Source organism: Sinocyclocheilus rhinocerous, unplaced genomic scaffold (genome assembly GCF_001515625.1).
Source record: "Sinocyclocheilus rhinocerous isolate Xijiao unplaced genomic scaffold, SAMN03320098_v1.1 scaffold140, whole genome shotgun sequence".
NCBI lineage: Eukaryota > Metazoa > Chordata > Actinopteri > Cypriniformes > Cyprinidae > Sinocyclocheilus > Sinocyclocheilus rhinocerous.
The window spans coordinates 841,375-864,948 of record NW_015642053.1 but is presented as its reverse complement, the minus strand read 5'-3'; the positions used below and the strand labels follow the sequence as shown (position 1 = coordinate 864,948).

General features: G+C 35.8%; 1 protein-coding gene across 3 annotated transcripts in view; it reads right to left on the bottom strand.

Moving 5' to 3' along the window:
- Positions 1 to 23,574, bottom strand: part of cep131 (centrosomal protein 131) — a 26,163-nt gene continuing 2,589 nt past the window's right edge. Inside the window, exons 4-27 of one of the 3 annotated variants that reach the window (XM_016572241.1) lie at positions 21,183 to 21,294; positions 20,830 to 20,957; positions 20,065 to 20,169; positions 19,737 to 19,919; positions 19,477 to 19,594; positions 19,089 to 19,205; positions 18,418 to 18,571; positions 18,203 to 18,300; positions 17,935 to 18,114; positions 17,318 to 17,509; positions 17,094 to 17,231; positions 16,807 to 16,932; positions 15,721 to 15,837; positions 15,339 to 15,368; positions 12,685 to 12,787; positions 11,958 to 12,159; positions 9,184 to 9,291; positions 8,592 to 8,709; positions 4,308 to 4,382; positions 3,282 to 3,424; positions 2,297 to 2,474; positions 733 to 929; positions 546 to 606; positions 1 to 442 (exon numbers count right to left, since the gene is read on the bottom strand). In XM_016572241.1, coding sequence (XP_016427727.1) covers positions 371 to 442; positions 546 to 606; positions 733 to 929; positions 2,297 to 2,474; positions 3,282 to 3,424; positions 4,308 to 4,382; positions 8,592 to 8,709; positions 9,184 to 9,291; positions 11,958 to 12,159; positions 12,685 to 12,787; positions 15,339 to 15,368; positions 15,721 to 15,837; positions 16,807 to 16,932; positions 17,094 to 17,231; positions 17,318 to 17,509; positions 17,935 to 18,114; positions 18,203 to 18,300; positions 18,418 to 18,571; positions 19,089 to 19,205; positions 19,477 to 19,594; positions 19,737 to 19,919; positions 20,065 to 20,169; positions 20,830 to 20,957; positions 21,183 to 21,294 — 3,055 coding nt within the window. In that variant the 3' untranslated portion in view covers positions 1 to 370. Of the gene's footprint in view, positions 443 to 545; positions 607 to 732; positions 930 to 2,296; positions 2,475 to 3,281; positions 3,425 to 4,307; positions 4,383 to 5,189; positions 5,308 to 8,591; positions 8,710 to 9,183; positions 9,292 to 11,957; positions 12,160 to 12,684; positions 12,788 to 15,338; positions 15,369 to 15,720; positions 15,838 to 16,806; positions 16,933 to 17,093; positions 17,232 to 17,317; positions 17,510 to 17,934; positions 18,115 to 18,202; positions 18,301 to 18,417; positions 18,572 to 19,088; positions 19,206 to 19,476; positions 19,595 to 19,736; positions 19,920 to 20,064; positions 20,170 to 20,829; positions 20,958 to 21,182; positions 21,295 to 23,574 lie in introns of all 3 variants that reach the window. The other 2 variants (XM_016572240.1, XM_016572242.1) reach the window with 2 other exon arrangements.

Below are 23,574 nucleotides of genomic sequence, written 5' to 3'. Positions count from 1 at the left end.
TTTTTTTCTTTTTTTTTTCTATGCTTAAATTCATTTGGCTGTGTGAAACCGGTGGCTGAAAGAAGTCTGTAATTTGGTCATATCCGTGAAAGAGAGACCCACAAAAGCCTCTCCAAGATTAAATTCTTCTCTAATTTCTTGCCTTGTTCCCATGGGAATGCCAAAGGCCGCCTTTCTGGATGAGAAGTCTGGTGGAACCAAAACGTCCATCCAGAATCCATCAGTTCATCCAAACAGCCAAACGAAATAAAACAGAAACCTGACAAATAAAAAAATAAAAAAAAACACAAAGTGAAAGTTTCTTTGTGCAGGAGGACGGTATGACAGAAAGGAAGGGGCTGTGGGGGATTTCAATGCCCTAACTTGTCAATCATTTCCCTAACAGCTGTTTTCTCTGCTGTTCCAACAAAGACTCGAGATGATCTGCTCTCTTCACTGCAGCCTGAAAGACAGAGGAAAAACAAATAAGTTAGTTGTAAATCAAAACGTATGCGATGCTTTACTGCAACAAGCAAATACACTGAATCAGGTTTGTTGCAGCTTACCTCATGCTGCTTGCGCAGGTTATTAACAGTCTCTTCCTTCTTCAAAATAGCCGACTTCACTCTACAAAAGAAAGAGACCAGGAACTCACATCAAGCATATAGTAAACACCTCATCTGCAGCTTTAATCCAAAGCTAATTATTTGTTCTAAACAAGGAACTAAGAGGAAAATACTCTTCAATCCTGACCTTTGATGCACCTCTGCAAGCTCTTCTTCTTTCGCTCTTGTCACTCGCTCCACCTCTAAACGGAGTCGTGCCTTGGCCTCAGAGACCTCCATCTTCATTCTCCTGTTCTCATCCTCCGTCTCTACAAGCCGTTCTGCAAACTCTTGTCTGATCACTTCTGCTAGACTGCGGCGCTCATCTGATAACTTGTCACGGGCCTGTGAGCCATTCCATAAAAAGAGACAGAGACAAAGCATGAGAACGGAAGTTGATTGAAAACCCCCGGAAAACAAAAAACAAAATGATTCTTTGGAGCATAAATCTCATGAAGCAATTTTAGCATTACATCACTTGCTCACCAGTGGATCCTCTGCAGTGAATGGTTGCCATCAAAATGAGAATCCAAACATCACAATAATCCACATGACTCCAGTCCATCAATTAATGTCTTGTTAAGAGAAAAGCTGTGTGTCCATCAAGGCACTTAACTGTCACTTCAGGCCAAAATAAAAATGTATAATCCATAATAACGCTTCATCCAAGTGAAAAAGTGTTCTTTCCTGTTGTCCATTAAAATCCACATATGTTTAGAACCGCTTTTGCTCATAAATGCTGCTTGATCGATGCATATTTCTCTCCTGATGCAAACTAGATTATGTTTTCACTGGAGGAAGCGTTATTATCGATTATGGAATCACATTACAGCTGGAAGCAACGGTTGGAAGTTAAAAACATCTTAATAATGAATTTGATTATTACAAACACACAGCATTTCACTTTATAAATTAATTGAAACATTGGCGTTAATTTGTGATGTTGTTATCAGCTGTTTGAACTCCTATTCTGATGGCACCCATTGACTGCAGAGGATCCACTGGTAAGCAATTCATGTAATGCTAGATTTCTCCAAATCTACTCAGATGAAGAAACAAACTACTCTACATCTTGGATGACCCAAGGGTGAGTAAATTTTAAGCGAATTTGAATTTTTTGGCTATTTTTTTTTTTTTAAATAAGCTTCATTGATTTATGAAATTCTTATAATTTTAGGATGAAATATAAATATGATATTCACACATGTAGCTAAGTGAGTAAGTTATCTAACCACAATCAGTAATCCATTTTCAGTCGTTCGTCACACTGGCATTGACACTCAGGCGTAACGTTAAACAGAAAGGGTCAAAAGTCATTCAGTTGATCACACTTCCAGAGAAACAAGCAGTATAGCTTTTATCCTGTAAATTCTATTCTCTTCTTTACTTACTGAACTACAAGTCAATATTTTTTATCAACTCAAAGTAATGGTTTGTTACAGTGTTATTTGTATTTACAGCTTGTGAGACTTAAATCAATCTAATTAGTTATATAGTGCAGTTCTAATTTCTGACTGTTATTGATTAGTATATAGTTAGGACCAATTATCAATAATAAAATCATTAGGGAGCCAGAATTGCTACTTTAAAAATGAATCCTTATGATTCCCCTCTCTACCAAGGATTGTAGATAGAGCCTGTCGATTTATAAGTAACCTATATGCGTTAATGAGTGTGGACAAACAAAGCAGCGCCACCATAGCGACGGTTACCTGGGTGAGGTCGCTTATCTCCTGCTCTCGTTGTCGTAAAAGCGACTGCAGCCGGAGGAGCTCTGCCTCCATCTCACTGTGTTTCTCTCTCATCTCCTGCTGTTTCTGCAATGCTGCCCGCTCCGAACGCTCCAGATCTCGGAGCTCGGCCTCGTATTTCTCCCTCAAACGCTTTATCCTGCACACACATACACATACCATACAAATTTACATTCAGTTCGAATAAACCACAGTCCTTCCGCCATATGTTAAATGGCTGGGCTTATATGTAAATGGCAGTACATCCGGAGTGCAAATAGTCTAGAAAGAGCTCAAAAATTTGGCCCACAAGTATTAGTTTTATTCAAAACCTTCTGAAAGTATACAGACAGCAAACAGGATGCAAAATTGAAATTTGAATGAAATGTAAGGAAAATCAAAGCTAAACACAGTTTACTTCAGTGTCACATGATCCTTCAGAAATCATTCAACTATGTTGAAGGTGTAAATTACAATAAATAATTTCACAGAATACAGTATATTTTAATTATAATTTAACTCATGATGGTCTACAAGCAAACTGGTCAGAAGGGAAATGAGTAACACATACTGCGTCTTACAATCTGTGCTAATTCAACACATGGACATTTACTTCTACTGAAGTGCATGTGAGAAGAACTGTAACATCCTGTGCCACCAGAGACATTTAAAGTCCCCCTGTAGTGAAAATCAAATTTTTTTATGTTGTTAATTTGTCTATATGGTTTTTTTAATATGCCTTTAGACAAATCATGTGCCAATCTATTAATCAACACCATTGCAGAGTATTTCTCCTTAAATAAGGGTGTAGAGTTGCATTCAAGCTATTTTAAGGAATGAGAAAATTATTTTCACAAGAAAAAACATTTAAATATGTAATTTTGATGATCAAAGATACGTTTTAAGGGATAAAATATTTGACTACAGGGGGACTTTAAGGTCACACAAACAGGAAAGGGAAACACACCGGTTGTCAGACGCTCTTTCACACTCCTCTCTTGCCCCTCTAGTCTCCTCCTCTAGTCTCTGAATGGCCAGCTCGATCTCTTTGTCTCTCCCTCGACGCACTTCCTCTTTAAGCTCCCTTTCTCTGCTCAGCAGCCATGCTTCCTGTGAGAGGAAACACAGTGTTCTGAGATCACCACGGGGACTTTTTATCCTTACACACAGTTGTAAAGCTTCTGTGACTTTGTTAATACAGAGATATTTGACATTTGTTTGACCCAGAGGGGTGTAAACACACTAAACCCGAGAAATTACACCAAGCAAGTTACTCAGTTACCACCTTTAACTCCTGCTGACATTAGATGGAAAGATGGATTATAATAATAGAGTAAAAATAGAAGTAAAATAGAGTAAAAAAATATAATAAAAACTGTAATATTGTGAAATATTATTACAATTTAAAATAGCTGTTTTTGATGCTCAAGAAACATTTCTTATTATTATCAATGTTGAAAAGAGTTGAGAAGCCTAATATTTTTGTGGCAACAGTGATCCTTTTTTTTTTTTTGATGGATATAAAATTCAAAAGAACAGTATTTATTTGAAACAGAAATCTTTTGTAACATAATAAATGCCTGTCACATTTGATCAATTTTTTGCATCCTTTCTGAATAAAGTATTAATTTGTTAAAAAAAAATGTTTTGAAACTAACATTTAATAATGTTTAATCTTAAAAACTGTTAGTGAAGTGTAAATCGGGCAACTTTCACATCCGAGAGTCTCAGAAAGCAGAAGTGGACACTATGATTATGTAATTTAACTCCCAGTTGACCATAACCGTAATGTACTGAGAATTTTAGATGTACATTTGGCCCAAATTCCAAACATGTGCATACACACATACAATACCTCTCAAATATGTATTCTCTCACTGTAAACATATAACTATAAAAAAAAAAGATGAATATAAAAATATGCATAGAACAAGATAAAATATATAAACTCATCATTTCTGCTTGATAGACTTGTGAAGACACAAACACGTACCTCTTTTTTCATATAATTTTCTTCCCATGTCTGTTTCTCAATATCAAGTCTTTCCTTCAGGGCCTTTATTTCAACCTAATGTGAAAAACAGCCAAAAACACAATTAAAAAGAACCAAAAGAACGAGATACTATTCTATATCACCACAAAAAAAAGGTGCTTTCATGTGACCTCTGCAAACATTGCACCATCAAACACATTTACACATCTCTAAACAGACACGTACAGTAATTTGAGTTCTGTGCCTGAAAGCCTCAGGCAAAAAAAATAAATAAACAAAATGACTGGGTTTAGATGATGCATGGGAGGAAAAGATGAGTGCTGAATAGTATGAGAGTTATTCAGAAGACATTTCCTGAAACCTTTAAAACCGGATGGTATCAGTAATACTGAAAGTTGCAACACATTTACTTCTGGCTTCCCGTTTCTTGTTGATAGTTCGTTTATTAAGACTGACTGCGTCACATTTTAATGCGTGTATGCCGTTTAATTGGTTACCAGTGCTTTGTATGACTCTTTACAGTGCATTTTTTGGGCATTGCTCACAAAAAGTATTAGTAATACAACAAAAGCATGCTATCTGACGTGGTACAATTTCTGAAAGTCATGCACACAGCCTGAAAGACATAGTTCACCACAAAATGAAAGTTCTGTCATCAATTACTTGACCTCATGTCCTACCAAACACGAATGAATTCCAAAAAAATTTTTTTTTTTAATTTAAAAAAAAAGGAAAACAAAACAAATCCAAGCTACTTCTTTCCATACAATAAAAGTGACTACACATGCCCACTTTCAAAGAAAGAGGGTAAGTAAAATGATGAGAGTATGCTTTAATACATATTTGTATGTACCAATATGACTAGATGTGCAAGTGTTTTACCTGGTGTCGTCTCTCCTGCTCTTCTCTGCTCTTCTCCAGCTCTTCTCTCAGTGCTCTTGCTGCCAAAGAGCTGTTCTCTTCCAACTGCTTCCTTAAGTCCTCCAGCTCAGCATGCTGCCTATATAACACACAAACACAATTCCATTTAGTTAGAACTTAACTTTCATCTAGTCCCTCTCTTTTGGACACTCAAAAACCAAAAAAAACAAAACAAGATGAAGTCACTTAAGAAATCAATTTGACTCATTTTATCTAATATTCTTACATTTCTTACTCAATTGTCAAATAAATTTGTTCCTGTTTTAAGCATAAATCTGAATAACTTTAGTCATGTAATCTTTCATCTTTTTTGATATTTTTACATTTTAACATTGAATAAAAAAATCTATCAATTATAATAACATGAAAACACATGGAAGTTTCTTTAATTATTTTAGAAGTTATCTGCCAAGACTATTCCTGGCTAGAAACACTGTTCAGTAATTTGACCTTAAATAACCTTTGAACCTGACCTGGCTGCCAGCTGTGTGATTCGCTCTTTCTCCTCTGACACTTCTTTATACAGACGTCTCCTCTGCTGCTGCAGCGAGTTCTCCTCTTCCTGCAGCTGTTTCTCAAACCTGAGACCCAAACACACAGTTATTTTCTCAGTTGTACATAGACTTTCACTGAATGTGTGTTCTTAAAATTCAATGTATGGGAAATTAAGACTTCATTCTTGTTTTATATACAAGGATTTTGTGCCAGTTACATAAAACCCAAAATCCTTGCAAAACCCTTATCCACATAATACCCACTTATAAACACTGAGCAAGAGGTGTGTTTGCGTACATTTTGCTACTGATCTTGGCAACAGTAATTGAAGACAGGCAAAGATTTTGGGGATTTTTTTTTACCTTATGATCTTTCAGCCATTATCTTGCCTTATTTTTGTGAATAGGACACAACTGTTACATGAAAACATGTACTCAGCACTCACATTGGGAATGTGTTTGTCCCAATTATCTTATTTGCATAAAGTGAAACAGGGAAAAAAAATAAATGCAGAAGGAGTGTGCAAATTACATTGTTTATACTATATATCGTTTCCCGCACACACAAAACATGGTCACACTTTCCCATCTGCTTCTCTTTCTGTCATACACACATAACCGAATAAAAACACACATATTCATATTGATTTTATTATCCCCTATGAATAATCCACAATTCTGCCAGAAATCAGTTATAGAGAGTGAGTTCACTTTTCAGGATTGAATGGAGAAATTAATGGAATGTGGGAGGAAAAATATGCCTCCTCAATAAAGCCAAACACATTTAGGCTTACTTGATTACATTGACTTATTCACGATCCACACAAAAATTGATGGAATAGTTCACCAAAAAATTAAAAGGCCATTATTTACTCCCTCTCATGTTGTTTCAAATACTTTATGCGGTTATTTTTTGATGGAAAATATTCAAAGCTAGTGTGTAATGCGTGTTCACATCCAGATGATGCCAATTTTGAAATCTGGACATAAATTCTTTGGACACAAAGTATGGAGGGGAAATTACTACTTAACCTACTGTTCAAAGGCTTGGAGTCAAAAATTGTATTTCTTTTTTGAAAGAAATAGATTTTTGAAAGAAAATCACTTTTATTCAGGAAGAATGCAATAAAGTGATCAAAAGTGACAGACTAGACATTTATGTTATGAAACATTGCCATTTCAAATAAAAGCAGTTCTTTCGAAACTTCTTTTCTTCAAAGATTAGAATGATTTCTGAAAGATCATGTGACACTATAGACTAGAGTAATGGCTCCTGAAAATCCAGTTGTCATCACAGAAATAAATTGCATTTCAAAATAAAATAGAAAACATTTATTTTAAATTGTAATAATATTTCACAACATTACTGTTTTACTGTATTCTTGATCAAATAAATGCAGCCTTGGTAAGCATAAGAACGTTCTTTACAAAAAAAAATTGTGCTGAAGACAAACCTTTGAAGAACGGTAGTATAAATTTCATTCTGGTCTTGAAATCGATCATATGGCTTCAGAGTCTTATAGACCACGTTTATAGTGCTTTCATTGTGCATTCTGCTTTTTTTATATTGCGTTTTATTCTGTTTTTGTCAGGAAATAGCTGCATGAAGAGTGTCTGACAGAAGTTTGTGTGTGAAATAAAACAGTCTTTGTGGCAAATCGTGGTTCACAGCTATAAACCAGGTTAAAAAAAAACTTCCTACTTCAACTTCATCTTTCAACAGGAAATACACCAACAGAAAGTTCATAGTACAGCAGGGTTAGTCTTTAATAAAAAAGATTCTTTAAAAACAGCAGACTCTTTAGTCCTCATTGTGATAACTAAGTAAATATGTGTGTGTGCGTTTTCAAAAGCAGTATTTAGCTTTAAGATCTTGTCTAGTCAGCTTCCTCTGTCGCTTTTTTCCATTCTCTCCCAGTTTGCATGTGTTTGTGTTTTCTAACATCTGTGAACACATCGTCTTGGCTGTCCGTCTCTGTAACTGGTTTGATCTCTGATGAACAGATGTGTATTCTGTGAGCAGATGATTCTGTGCACTGGACACATGCGAGTATGTAAGAGTGTGCGTACCTCTGCTTGGCCAGTTCTCTCTCTCTCTGGCACTGTTCATCTCTTTCTCTCTCCAACTGCTGACGTAATTCCTCGGTCTGTCTGACGTAACGTTGGGCGGCCCTCTCGTCTGCCTGAAGCAGCTCTGCCTCATGAAGAACTCGGAGTTTCTTCAGCTCCAGCTTGTGTTTGGAGATGAGCTTCTGAATCTCTGGCTCCAGACCTGAGAGCATACAGGAGGAGACAGTTATGCAAACATTATTCAAAACTAACATAAATGTTTGCAATAGCATTGAAATAATCAGGGAAATTCCAATGGAATTCAAAGAAGGAAAATAATAAAACTACTATTGACAGGACACGGCATCAACAGTATGGTGAGGGGCGTGACATTTCCGTCACACGCTTGAGGTATTCGGTCAATCACAACGCACTGGATAGCTGGCTAATCAGAGCACACCTCGCTTTTCAGACTGATGAGCTTTGTAAAAATCGACGCGTTTCAGAAGGCGGGGCATACAGGAGAAACAATAATGTACAGTATGTGGAAAATAATGTTTTTTTTTTACTTTAAACCGCATAAACACATTTCATTACACCAAATACACAAAATAATGTTCTTTTTAGCAGCATCATATGACCCCTTTAAATATATTTAAATAGAAAGCAGTTATTTTAAATAGTAAAAATATTTTGCTGTATTTTGTATCAAATAAATGTAGGCTTGGTGAGCAGAAGAGAATTCTTTAAAAAACTAGAAAACAAAAAACTTTAAAAAACTAGATTAAGGGAGGGGAGGGGAGATGTGCAAGTGTTTTACCTGGTGTCGTCTCTCCTGCTCTTCTCTGCTCTTCTCCAGCTCTTCTCTCAGTGCTCTTGCTGCCAAAGAGCTGTTCTTTTCCAGCTGCTTCCTTAAGTCCTCCAGCTCGGCATGCTGCCTATATAACACACAAACACATTTCCATTTAGTTATAACTTAACTTTTATCTACTCTAGTTCCTCTCTTTTGGACACTCAAAAAAATTACTGGGTAAGCCTTTTTTTTTGTTAGTCTTGCTGTCCTTTAAAAACATCTAAATTCTTAAAACAAGACTTATGAAATTACTATTTTGACTTGTTTTATCTAATATTTCTCACATTTCTTACTCAACTGTCATTTCTTGTTTTAAGCATAAATCTGAGTAACTTTAGTTATGTTTGCCAAGAAAGAAAAGCGAAATCTTTTATCTTTTTTTGTTGTTGATATTTTTACTGAAACACTGGATAAAAAAATAAAATAAATCAACTTTCAATTATCACAACATGAAAACACATGGAAGTTTCTTTAATTATTTTAGAAGTTATCTGCCAAGACTATTCCTGGCTAGAAACACTGTTCAGTAATTTGACCTTAAATAACCTTTGAACCTGACCTGGCTGCCAGCTGTGTGATTCGCTCTTTCTCCTCTGACACTTCTTTATACAGACGTCTCCTCTGCTGCTGCAGCGAGTTCTCCTCTTCCTGCAGCTGTTTCTCAAACCTGAGACCCAAACACACAGTTATTTTCTCAGTTGTACATAGACTTTCACTGAATGTGTGTTCTTAAAATTCAATGTATGGGAAATTAAGACTTCATTCTTGTTTTATATACAAGGATTTTGTGCCAGTTACATAAAACCCAAAATCCTTGCAAAACCCTTATCCACATAATACCCACTTATAAACACTGAGCAAGAGGTGTGTTTGCGTACATTTTGCTACTGATCTTGGCAACAGTAATTGAAGACAGGCAAAGATTTTGGGGATTTTTTTTTACCTTATGATCTTTCAGCCATTATCTTGCCTTATTTTTGTGAATAGGACACAACTGTTACATGAAAACATGTACTCAGCACTCACATTGGGAATGTGTTTGTCCCAATTATCTTATTTGCATAAAGTGAAACAGGGAAAAAAAATAAATGCAGAAGGAGTGTGCAAATTACATTGTTTATACTATATATCGTTTCCCGCACACACAAAACATGGTCACACTTTCCCATCTGCTTCTCTTTCTGTCATACACACATAACCGAATAAAAACACACATATTCATATTGATTTTATTATCCCCTATGAATAATCCACAATTCTGCCAGAAATCAGTTATAGAGAGTGAGTTCACTTTTCAGGACTGAATGGAGAAATTAATGGAATGTGGGAGGAAAAATATGCCTCCTCAATAAAGCCAAACACATTTAGGCTTACTTGATTACATTGACTTATTCACGATCCACACAAAAATTGATGGAATAGTTCACCAAAAAATTAAAAGGCCATTATTTACTCCCTCTCATGTTGTTTCAAATACTTTATGCGGTTATTTTTTGATGGAAAATATTCAAAGCTAGTGTGTAATGCGTGTTCACATCCAGATGATGCCAATTTTGAAATCTGGACATAAATTCTTTGGACACAAAGTATGGAGGGGAATATGCCTCCTCAATAAAGCCAAACACATTTAGGCTTACTTGATTACATTGACTTTTATTCACGATCCACACTTTGTGAATAGGACACAACTGTTACATGAAAACATGTACTCAGCACTCACATTGGGAATGTGTTTGTCCCAATTATCTTATTTGCATAAAGTGAAACAGGGAAAAAAAATAAATGCAGAAGGAGTGTGCAAATTACATTGTTTATACTATATATCGTTTCCCGCACACACAAAACATGGTCACACTTTCCCATCTGCTTCTCTTTCTGTCATACACACATAACCTAATAAACACACATACTCATGCTGATTTTATTATCCCCTATGAATAATCCACAAGTCTGACAGAAATCAGTTAGAGAGTTTCAGGACTGAATGGAGAAATTCATGGAATGTGGGAGGAAGAATATGCCTCCTCAATAAAGCCAAACACATTTAGGCTTACTTGATTACATTGACTTTTATTCACGATCCACACAAAAATTGATGGAATAGTTCACCAAAAAATTAAAAGGCCATTATTTACTCCCTCTCATGTTGTTTCAAATACTTTATGCGGTTATTTTTTGATGGAAAATAGTCAAAGCTAGTGTGTAATGTGTGTTCACATCCAGATGATGCCAATTTTGAAATCTGGACATAAATTCTTTGGACACAAAGTATGGAGGGGAAATTACTACTTAACCTACTGTTCAAAGGCTTGGAGTCAAAAATTGTATTTCTTTTTTGAAAGAAATAGATTTTTGAAAGAAAATCACTTTTATTCAGGAAGAATGCAATAAAGTGATCAAAAGTGACAGACTAGACATTTATGTTATGAAACATTGCCATTTCAAATAAATGCAGTTCTTTCGAAACTTCTTTTCTTCAAAGATTAGAATGATTTCTGAAAGATCATGTGACACTATAGACTAGAGTAATGGCTCCTGAAAATCCAGTTGTCATCACAGAAATAAATTGCATTTCAAAATAAAATAGAAAACATTTATTTTAAATTGTAATAATATTTCACAATATTACTGTTTTACTGTATTCTTGATCAAATAAATGCAGCCTTGGTAAGCATAAGAACGTTCTTTACAAAAAAAAATTGTGCTGAAGACAAACCTTTGAAGAACGGTAGTATAAATTTCATTCTGGTCTTGAAATCGATCATATGGCTTCAGAGTCTTATAGACCACGTTTATAGTGCTTTCATTGTGCATTCTGCTTTTTTTATATTGCGTTTTATTCTGTTTTTGTCAGGAAATAGCTGCATGAAGAGTGTCTGACAGAAGTTTGTGTGTGAAATAAAACAGTCTTTGTGGCAAATCGTGGTTCACAGCTATAAACCAGGTTAAAAAAAAAAAATCTACTTCAACTTCATCTTTCAACAGGAAATACACCAACAGAAAGTTCATAGTACAGCAGGGTTAGTCTTTAATAAAAAAAGATTATTTAAAAACAGCAGACTCTTTAGTCCTCATTGTGATAACTAAGTAAATATGTGTGTGTGCGTTTTCAAAAGCAGTATTTAGCTTTAAGATCTTGTCTAGTCAGCTTCCTCTGTCGCTTTTTTCCATTCTCTCCCAGTTTGCATGTGTTTGTGTTTTCTAACATCTGTGAACACATCGTCTTGGCTGTCCGTCTCTGTAACTGGTTTGATCTCTGATGAACAGATGTGTATTCTGTGAGCAGATGATTCTGTGCACTGGACACATGCGAGTATGTAAGAGTGTGCGTACCTCTGCTTGGCCAGTTCTCTCTCTCTCTGGCACTGTTCATCTCTTTCTCTCTCCAACTGCTGACGTAATTCCTCGGTCTGTCTGACGTAACGTTGGGCGGCCCTCTCGTCTGCCTGAAGCAGCTCTGCCTCATGAAGAACTCGGAGTTTCTTCAGCTCCAGCTTGTGTTTGGAGATGAGCTTCTGAATCTCTGGCTCCAGACCTGAGAGCATACAGGAGGAGACAGTTATGCAAACATTATTCAAAACTAACATAAATGTTTGCAATAGCATTGAAATAATCAGGGAAATTCCAATGGAATTCAAAGAAGGAAAATAATAAAACTACTATTGACACTATTCGCTGATGTAACGTTTGAATTATAAGGGGATCCAAAAAGTTCACATGGAAAATCTAGGATTTCTGGTGTCAGACTTTTCAGTAAAAATAAAAAATAAAAAAAAATAAAAAGAAAGAAAATCGAATTGCTCTAATTTTAATAAAAATATTCCAACAGAAGTTGCAAATATATATATCTTGGAGAACGTTATGACATTATAAGCCATTTCATCCTTTTCTTAATGCCACAGATATAAATCATAAATGTGTGACACATTTTGGCAGCTGGGTTTAGAGAAACAGGCAGGCTGGGCTGTAATGGATATTGTTGAAGGGTGCGGTGATCCGATTCCAACCAGAGAGATGTGGCACTGGTGTGAACAGACGCTTGTTGTTGGACTCTGCTGACCTTTTACAGTGATCTCCTTGATCTTTTTGGTCTTCTCATCAATCCATTTCTCCCGGCGGATCTTTTCCGTGGCACTCATTAACTCTTTCAGCTTCTTAATCTCCTATGTGGAGAAAGAGAGAGATGGAAGGAGGGTTAAACAGAAAGACAAAACCTCAGTCATGGCAGGATACAATGTCTAATGGGTTACTGTAAAGAAATATGTTACATAAAAGTGTAAATTCTGTTGTCATTTACTCAAAACCATTTGTCTCCAAACTTTGAATTTGTGTTTTAATGGAACACAGAAGAAGAAAATTTGCAGAATGCACTGGTCACGTTCATTGTCTAATTACAGTGAATGGGGTCTGATAAATGTATCATAAATCTAAGTCCAAAGTCATAGGATAGCTTTGACTGAAAAACTCAAACATTTGAACCTTAATGATAAAAGCAGCGATGTCTGATTTGTCAGTGAATCGTTCAAACGGGCTTTGTGAGCTGGATCGATCATTTAAGAATAATGCACTCATGAATCACACGTCAGTACTTCTCTAATGCATGTGCCAAGGTGACCACAGCCAGTATGTCAACATTTTTACTGTATTACAACTTAGGTTTAATTTCCAAATTTCCAAAGCCATCTACTTTAGAAGACCTGAGCATGGTCATATGGACCACTTTTATGATGCCTTTTTCTTTTTAAAATCCCCAGTCACCATTCATTGTAATTTCACTGAATCGAGTGACCAGCACCACAGGAAACAATTTTAAAAATAAATAAATAAATAATGAGGGTTTTAATTCTGTGACATAAAAATATTGGTATATATTGAATCTTAAAAGTAAGACTGATTAACACTTGGTTAACTGCTAGTTAGCAAAACTACTTGGTCTTAACTTGGTAACTAAATTTATGCAACTGGCCTCTGGTTATAGCTACAAAAAAATAATTTATGTCACAGTCTTAACATAATGGCCCCGTTTATGTAGTTGGCCCCTTACAGTTGTTACAATGTTATGATTTAATCTGTGCATTTTGCCACGGTGTTGAGGATACACTAGAGCAGAGGTCCTTAAACCAAGGGCCCATGGGCCAAATTTGGCCTGTGACGTCTTTAATTTGGCCCACCTTTTTCATATCACAAAAGAGGGAAAAAACAGGGACAAAAACATGCAGTTGGAGCATATCTTTATTTCTAACTTGACGTAGTGTTTTAACACTTTTTGTTTTATTTTTGCATTAAAATGTATAGAATTTAAGTCAATTTGATTTAAAAAAAAAAGTTAATTGTAATACAGTATAGTTGAATATAATACAACAATTAATATCGACCCATGGCCCTCTATCAAGTTTTTGGTCACACTTTATTTTAAGGTCCAGTTCTCGCTATTAACAAACCATTAGCTATGACTTTGGCCTCAGTAAACTCTTAATTTGCTGCTTATTAACAGTTAGTAAGGTAGTTGTTAAGTTTAGGTATTGGGTAGGATTAGGGATGTAGAACATGGTCATGCAGATTGTGCTTTATAAGTACTAATAAACATCAGTGTCACATGATCCTTCAGAAATAATTCTAATATGCTGATTTATCATCAATGTTGAAACAGTTGTGCTGCTTTTTTTTGGAACCTGTAATACTTTTCAGGATTCTTTGAGGAATAAAAAGTTAAAGTAATAACAAAAATCTTTACTATCACTTACTATTTTTTTCAATTTAACATTTTTTTCCCTTGCTGAATATAAGTATTAATTAATTAAGACAGAAAAAAAAAAGGCTACAATAAATTACAATGATTTCTGAAGGATCATGTGTCACTGAAGACAAAATGGTTGATAAATTCAGTTTGCATCACAGGAATAAATGATATTTTAAAGAATATTAAAATAGAAAACATTATTTTAAATTGCAATAATATTTCACAATATTACTGAAGTTTCGATCAAATAAATGCAGACTTAATAAATGGATTTAATAAATGCACGCACACACACAAAAAAAAAGATTGGGGTGTGTGAGACATGCTAATAAGCAACTAGTTAATAGTGAGAATTGGTCCTTATGCTGAAGTGTTACCATTTTTTTGGCTCTTCATAGAAAAGAGTTTGTGCATTTCTGCACTAGACTAGAGCAATCATTTCATTTGAACAGCATGATGAATCAATAATGAATGTATGAAATATATAAAAGTATTAAACTTCAGTAATTAATGCAGAGCTGTTTTAAGCTTTAGGCAGTACATAAAGTTATTTATTTTTCCTATTTCTGTATTTTGTTTCCATCTTAAACATGTGACAAATGTAACATGCGCTTAACTCCTTCCCATGTACGATGGGAACACCAAGATACACTGATGGAATGTTCAGCACTTAAAATGTAACTAACAATAATGGTATCACACATCATTTGCACAAACATGGGCTGTGGAATGCAGAAAAAAAGCAAGGTCTCGAAACCAGAAGTTTGACTAACTTGGAAATAATCCTGTTATTACAGTAAATCATCAAAAGCCAGCAGGCTACTTCCTTGAGGTTAAAAAAAAAAAAAGCATGCAAGGTCAATGGCTCCAAGCAAAATGGAAAGTCTGCAAGTCTGTGTTAGATAAGAGGAATAAAAGAAAGGAAATGACAGAACATGGGAGTGATGAGGGGTTAGATAGAAAAAGAGAGTTACCTCACACATGGGACCCAGAATTTGCCACACCTACAGGCAGACAGAAGGAAAGATAACGACAGAAACACACAACAAATGCAGAAAGATAGAAACAATTAGCAGTGGCAAAGCAACACGGCACGTGAACATGCACTTGATGTTAATATGCACATACTCAAGCTTATGTGCGAAGATACAGTTAATGACAGCAGCAGAGAAAACCACAAACCAGTGGAAACAATAGCTGTAGAAACCAACACGCACTATGGCTACATAAGGCTAGAATACACTTAAGCAGACATTTAAAGCTTGATCGCCCCCTTGTGGCCAAATTTTGCTCAGACGCACCTCCTCAATCACATCACTACACCAACATCTCAAAACATGAATAAACTGAACTCACCAGCTCATGTTGCTCCTGCATCTGAGCGATCTTCTTTGTGTATTTCTGATCCACCTGCTTGAGTTCTCCCACTACTTCCTCACAACGTTCGCTCAGGGCCTTTTTATCATCAATCAGCTGAGAGAGAAAGAGAGTTAATACATGTACAAACTCATCTACTAGTTAGACATACACTGCCATTCAAAAGTTTGGGATCAGTAGGATTTTTAATGTTATTAAAAAAGGTTTCTTATGCTTATCAAAGCTGCATTTATTTGATCAAAAATACAGAAAAACAGTAATATAATGTGAAATATTATTGCAATTTAAAATGGTTTTCTATTTTAATATACTTTTAAAAAAAAATGTATTTCTGTGATGCAAAGCTGAATTTTCATCAGCCATCACTCCAGCCATTTCTTCAGTCTTCAGTGTCACATGATCCTTCAGAAATAATTCTAATATGCTGATTTATCATCAATGTTGAAACAGTTGTGCTGCTTTTTTTTGGAACCTGTAATACTTTTCAGGATTCTTTGAGGAATAAAAAGTTAAAGTAATAACAAAAATCTTTACTATCACTTACTATTTTTTTCAATTTAACATTTTTTTCCCTTGCTGAATATAAGTATTAATTAATTAAGACAGAAAAAAAAAAGGCTACAATAAATTACAATGATTTCTGAAGGATCATGTGTCACTGAAGACAAAATGGTTGATAAATTCAGTTTGCATCACAGGAATAAATGATATTTTAAAGAATATTAAAATAGAAAACATTATTTTAAATTGCAATAATATTTCACAATATTACTGAAGTTTCGATCAAATAAATGCAGACTTAATAAATGGATTTAATAAATGCACGCACACACACAAAAAAAAAGATTGGGGTGTGTGAGATGTTATTTAAAATGTGAAATATTATTACAATATAAAATTACTTTTAAAAAAAAATTTTTTTTTAAACATTTTAAAATTTAATTTATAATCCACATAAACTAGGAAAGCTTTTAAAGACGAAAAAATATAAACAACACTCTATATAGGTTGTTGTCTGCTGATGTCTGGTGTCTCTATGCAGTTGAAGTGTGTTGAGATCAATACCTGGTCTATAAACGTCAAGTGTCTCTGTATTGTAGCTTCATACTGCTGCTTCTGTAACTGGACCGTATGATTGAGCTCTTTCTCAGTCTCCTTTACATGCCGGATCGTCAGCTCCCTCTGCTGGGTCTACAGACACACATTCACATTTATATCAGTCTCAGACAGCACTATTCATGTAGCATCTGTTGCATATTGCACATAAACATATGTAATATCATTGGAGGTTGAATGTGAAGAGAGTATTGAACCATACTGATGATATGCAAATGTGTGTGTGTTTGTTTTACCAGTGCTGTCTGTAGCATATTGACTGTGCGTTTTTTCTCATCCAGCTCCAGTTTGAGTCTCATCATAGAGCCGGTGACCTCAGCAGCTGTGGCTGAGGCTTGTTCCACAACTGCTAGATCCTCCTCTGACACCACCACCTACACTCACATACACATGAATATAAAATTCAGTGCTGATACAGCATAAAAACATAGCTTCATATGCTCAGTTCAGATGCGCTTACCTCTCTATGTGATCCAGAAGTGACTGAGCGTGGTCTCTCCTGCTCGGACTTCTCCATCTCATCCAGGAAGCTCATAATGCTCTGCAGTTTGGCCTCTGAAAGCAGAGCACCCCCATCTGGTAGAGCTGGAGTCTGACTCAGCTGCCTGTGCCGTTCCACATTATCCGTTGTCAGGGAGTTGGAGTCTCCATCCTGAAAAAAAAAATGCATGTGAAAGTTAGCCAACCATTAAAAAGGTAATTTACACTCAAAAGAAATGAATATTTTTATTCAGCAAGGACACATGCATTTATCCTAAAAGAAAATGTATCAGTTTCCACAAAAATAAGAAGCAGCACAACTGTTTTCAAATTTGTTTTCAAATAATAAGAACTGTTAGAATGATTTCTGAAAGATCATGTGACACTGAAGACTGGAGAAATGGCTGCTGAAAATTCAGCTTTGCCAGCACAGGAATAGATTACATTTGAAAATATATTAAACTAGAAAACAGTTATTTTAAACTGTAATAGTATTTTATATAATATTACTGTTTTTACTGTATAAATGCAGCCTTGGTGAGCATAAGAAATGGTAGTGTATATATAGAACTGTATATACTAAGATAAGTCAATCACCTCATCAATCCACGAATACTTGTCCTTCCTGTAGCTCTTGGGCTCTGACAGTCTCTCTGGTTCCTCTTCCAAGAGCTTCAGTGTGTCCAGCAAGTCATTAAGAGTGGTTTTTGACTGCGCCCTGCTCGATGACACCCCCTGCCGCTGATCCTCCATGCTCACAGACCTCTGGAGGATCTCCTGAGGGAATGAAGTGATGTGATGAGCAAAAGTGTTTATTTTTCTTCACGACTGGTGGAATCAGGACCAGTTTGTTGCGAGACGCTACCTGAGAACACTGAGATCCTCTGTATACAGAACCTGCGGGTGATGCAGCCCTTAGATTCGTCACATCATCCAGATCAGGCACCACGTTCACATTAGAATCTGAAGAACAAATGCCAAACCAAGTGACTAATCAAAATGGATTTTTATGACTTAAGGGGTGAAATGTGACTGCAATATGTTTTCTGAGTTTGATTAGAGACCCAGAATATTGCATACCTGTGTTCTTAGCCTTGACGTCAGTGGGAGAAGTGGGTGAACTCTTGGTGAGCTTTTTACGCCCCACTTTCCCAGCATGTCTTAGTGCCTCTACCTCCTCCTCTGCGATCTGCTGTACCTCTACAGCACGTTGGGCTCTTTTCTGCTGAAGCTCCTGTTTTGGATGCACAATGATGCACCAGTAAGTGAGAAAACAATGTGTTAGCCGACACAAACTACAACAGCAGCGCAAACTACACTACCGTTCAAATGTTTAGGGTTAGTAAGAGTTTTTAAAGAGAATTTATTTGATCAAAAAAAGTAATATTGTGAAAGATTACTACAATTCAAAATAACAGTTTTTCAGATGAATATATTTTAAGATGTAATTTATTCCTGTGAAATCATTCTAATATTTTGATTTGGTGCTCACAACATTATTCAAAATTATGATAAATGTTGAAAACAGTTGTGCTGCTTAATATTTTGTTTTTTTTAAATTCGGGATTCTTTGAGGAATAGAAACATTTTTGTAACATTCTAAATGTCTTTACTGTAATTTTTGACCAATTTAATGCATCCGTGATGAATAAAAGTATATCCTTCCTTAAAACCATAATATATTACTGACTCCAAACTTTTTAACCATAGTGTATATTAGTTCTGTATACAAGTTCTGAACCCTACTATACCTGTATGGCGGTAAGTCGAGCCAGACGAGCTTTTTCTTCCCTGATGCGCTTTCGATCATCTTCTTTCTTCTTCAGTGATTCAGTGGTTTTCTCCTCCTCTACTCTCTGCTCCCTCTCCTATGGAAAATACACCAAATCACCCATAAACATGGGAGCGATACCTTTGAACAGACAATAACAATATCCACTGCAGCACTGTAGCCTATACTGGTAGATACTGTAACTACATCAACTGGAAACAAAAATAATCTTTCTACATTGAAGGGCATTCAAAAATAGTCATGTATTCTAAATAAAAAAAATAATTATTCAAATATTAATATGTTATATTTTATGATTAAATATTTAAGTCAAGATTTTTTAGACCTCCTTGGGTGAAATACATTACCTTCTTTTTGGATGCGAGGAGGTGTTTGATTGTATTCTCATTGGCTCTCTTTCTGTTGGCTTGGCGACGATACCACCGCTGGATGGTAATAGCAGCATGGTTCACCTGCTGAATATACCTGTAAACATTTTTTGTAAACATTTAACCATATACAAAGGCCATTTAGAAACAGTTTGAAATGCCTCAAAGGTCAATCAAACATTTACACCGAGATGATCACAACTAGGGTGGAAACAACAGAGGGCTGGAAAACTGCTGACCTTTCGGCCTCCTCTTCGGTCACCTCTCGTCTGCTTGGCTGACCTGGGCTTCGGGGGCTAAGGGGGCTACGGGGGGCGTTGTTGTTGGAGCTTGATGACGCAGAGAAGTTCTTCTGAGACTTAGTAAGAGAACAGCTCACATCCAGAGTCACATCATCATTTACGGTGGCTTTGATTATGTTACTGTAAAAACAGAGAGAGGGCGAATACTGTAAATGTGTAGGCCTGGAAACGGCATACTCAAGCAAAACAGAGCCTTATTTAGAGGACTTATGTCTAAGATTAGTTCACACAGCTGTGCAAACATTCAACGTCATAATGAACCTACTTGAAGGAGGGTTTCTGATTGGAGCTCTTTGGAGTGAGGGGTTTCTCTGAGTGGTTATTATGGAGGATGGTGGTCACAGAGTTACCCACAGCTGCTTTATTGCTCCTGAAAGTCAATGCAAAGACATTGTTTTCTATTGTATTATATTTTAAAATGCCATTTATTCCTGCGATGGCAAAACTGAATTTTCACCAGCCATTATTCCAGTTTTCAGTGTCACATGATCATTTTAAAAATTATTGCAATTTGCTGATTTGCTCAAGAAACACGTTTTAATCAAAGCTGAAAACAGTTCATTTTTGATAAATAGAAAGAAAAAAAAATAACCGTGGAAATCTTTTGTAACATTATAAATGTCTTTTACGGTCACTTTTGATCAATTTAATGCATTCTAACTAAATAAAAGTACCATGATCTTTTTAAAAACATAATCTTACTGACCACTAACTTCTGAATAACACAATTTACAATTTCAAGAATTCAAGCTTGAACTTTTAGTTTAAAAGACTCTTAAAATCATGAGACACAAATTTAGTCAAGAGTCTCTAAACGTTTGACTGGTGCTGTATATTTTAAAGCCATAAAACTGAAAGGAATCTAGTGCTCTTCTCCCTCCGGCATATTAATGCTTTGATTGACAAGCACAAAAATGGCGTAAAAGTGAATCCGTTTCCCCTGACACTGTTCTCATTGCAACAACAGAGTTTGAAAGCTACCCATTAGGACACAGTAGTGCCTAAGCTGTAGGAGAAAATGGCTTCCCACCTGTTGTTGGCAGTGAAGTTGGCAGCCAGAGAGACGCCAGCTTCCCTCTTCTTCATGCCTGTAGGAGAATCCATACTGCAGGTACTGTGAGAGCTGCTGGGCACAGGAAATGCTCTCGGCTGGTCATCCTGAAAGCAAGACATCAGTTTAAACCAATGCTACAGCAAGAGCAAGCAAAAACATCTTTCCACTGTTTAGGGCCTCATGAGCTCATAATTTTAAGCTATTTTTCATAGCATAACAATCAAATGAGCAAATTAACCTTACACAAAGTTATCATGGTGTCCTACATATAATTTACAAGTATAATAAAATCTGACAACCACAACAACCAAAGAGGAGCTGGACGTTACCAGGATGTTCCAGGTAGTATGGTCTTTGGATGTCTTGGAGAGACTGGCCAGTTTTCTACGTCCATCAGAGCTGCTGTTGAACAGAGCCAGGAAGTCTTCTGTGCGGCCTTCACTGCAATCAGACGCAGAGAGAGAAAGACAGGAAGGAAGGAAAGACAGAAAGGTCAGAGTATTACACACTAAACACACATGAGGAACATATAAACACAACACTAGACCAATAATACCTAAGATACCATTCAAGTAGTAGCAGTATGTATTTATTTAATGCCATGTCAGCATCTTAGGCTATTTTCATGGCAAAAACAATAAAAAAAAATACAAGTATAACAAATACAATAAAAACCATTACATTAACATTACATTACATTAACATATAAAAACTATAAAACTTTTTCTGGCAAAATTATACTAAACTCTTTAAGTGAGTTCACTTCATAAAAGAGTTAATATACCATTCAAAAGCTTGGGGTCTGAAAGATTTTAAAGGAGTCTCTTATGCATGTCAAGGCTTCGTTTATTTTAACAGAAATATAGTAAACAGTGATATTGTGAAATATTAATATGAAATACCCACTTTCTATTTTAATAGATTTTAAAACATAATTTATTGTTATTATTAATATTATTAATCCTGTGATGGCAAAGCTAAATGTTCAGCATCATTTCAGAAATCATTCTAACGTGCTGATTGGGTCCAAAAGTAACATTTCTTCTTATTATAAATGTTGAAAACTTTTTTATGATAGATATAGATAGCTTTTTTATGACATATATATTTTTCAGGATCCTTTTAATAATAGTTCAAAAGAACAGCATTTATTTAAAAATACATATATATTTTTTGTAACTTTATCAAATTTTTCCTTTGATCAATGTAATGCATTCTTGCTGAATAAAAGTATTTAAAAAAACAAAACATACTGACCCCAAACCTTTTGAACGGTAGTTAATCCAAAATAAAAAGAAAAAAAACTTGGGGAAAGAAAAAATAAATAAAAAACAAACAAACACATATACACACATACATACATATATATATATATATATATATATATTATACGTGCTAAAAAATAAATACTTGTGAGACATTTGTTCAAATGCAGTTTAGAAATATTAGGAATATCTAGTCTGTGTTTCCCTTCTTTAAAACAAAAATAGATGCAAATCTACCTCCAGTAAAAACAACCAGACTATTTAGGCTAAACGTATCAGATGAGCATATAAAAAAAAATTTTTTAAAAAGTTTCCTTTTCGGAGGTGACAACAGCTGCACTGGGCTCACAGCAGAGGAATGCTTCAGCGGAGGCTGATTTTAAAGGGGCAGATGTCCATAGGCATATGGCAATCGCATCCCTCTGCATTTAAATTGCATAAAATGTTTAACATGATACTCGCCCCTATGTCTGACCCACCGACATCTGTGCTAGCAACTTCAGTATGTATATGTGAGTGTTTTGGGGGTGTAAGGGGCGCCTTGCGTCAGCTGGTCCAATGAAAAGCAATTCAAGGAACTACATTCCTCCACGTTTCCTCTTTTTAAGCAATTCAGAAGGGAAGAGAGGTCATGGAATGACAGTTATTAAGCACCAGAGGGAAGGGGGGGAGGGGTATTAGGTTGTTCCTTCATTTAAACCCCCTTGTGGCATCCCAGGATGCAGTGGGATGGGAGGGCAGAACTGGCAGCTGCCGGACAAAAGAATTTCAGCGTGCACACTTCTCCTTTCACGGAGTCCTCATTCGAGTGAAACCGGAGACCCCGGCTCCCCTCTTGACAAAGCTGAACCCAGCCCCCTCTTGCTTGGCTTGTGCTGCAGCCGCCAGGCTACAATAGCTATTGTCTGGGGAAACCCAAAATCACTCAACCCCCAGCTGTTGCTGCTTTAAGGGTATAAACCCCCCTCAACTTCTACGTTTAGGAGGTGATCAACCCGACATACCACAGCTTGGGTGAAGTGAGTGCATAAGACATGTACGTGCACAAACATGCCACCATTACTTTAAAAAAAAAAATATATATGTTGAATAAGTGGTCAGCTAACCTCTCACTCACATCCCTTGGGGACAGTCCATTCTCAAAGTCTGAATTGGACAGCTGGCACATGTTGATGGGTGAATCTCACAAAAACATATCCTTTTTCTCACAAAATCAAAAGCAAGAAATTAGAATTTATATTTTATATAAAGACCATTTAGGACCAAGATTTACATAGGACCATTTAGGACTGAGATTTGATTTGATTTAATTTGATTAATGGAACAGTATATTCATTATAATTAAACAGATTTTCCTCTCAAATTCTCATTATTGTATTGCAATATATATATATATATAAAAAAAAAAAATATATATATATATATACACAGTGGTGTGAAAAAGTGTTGGCCCCCT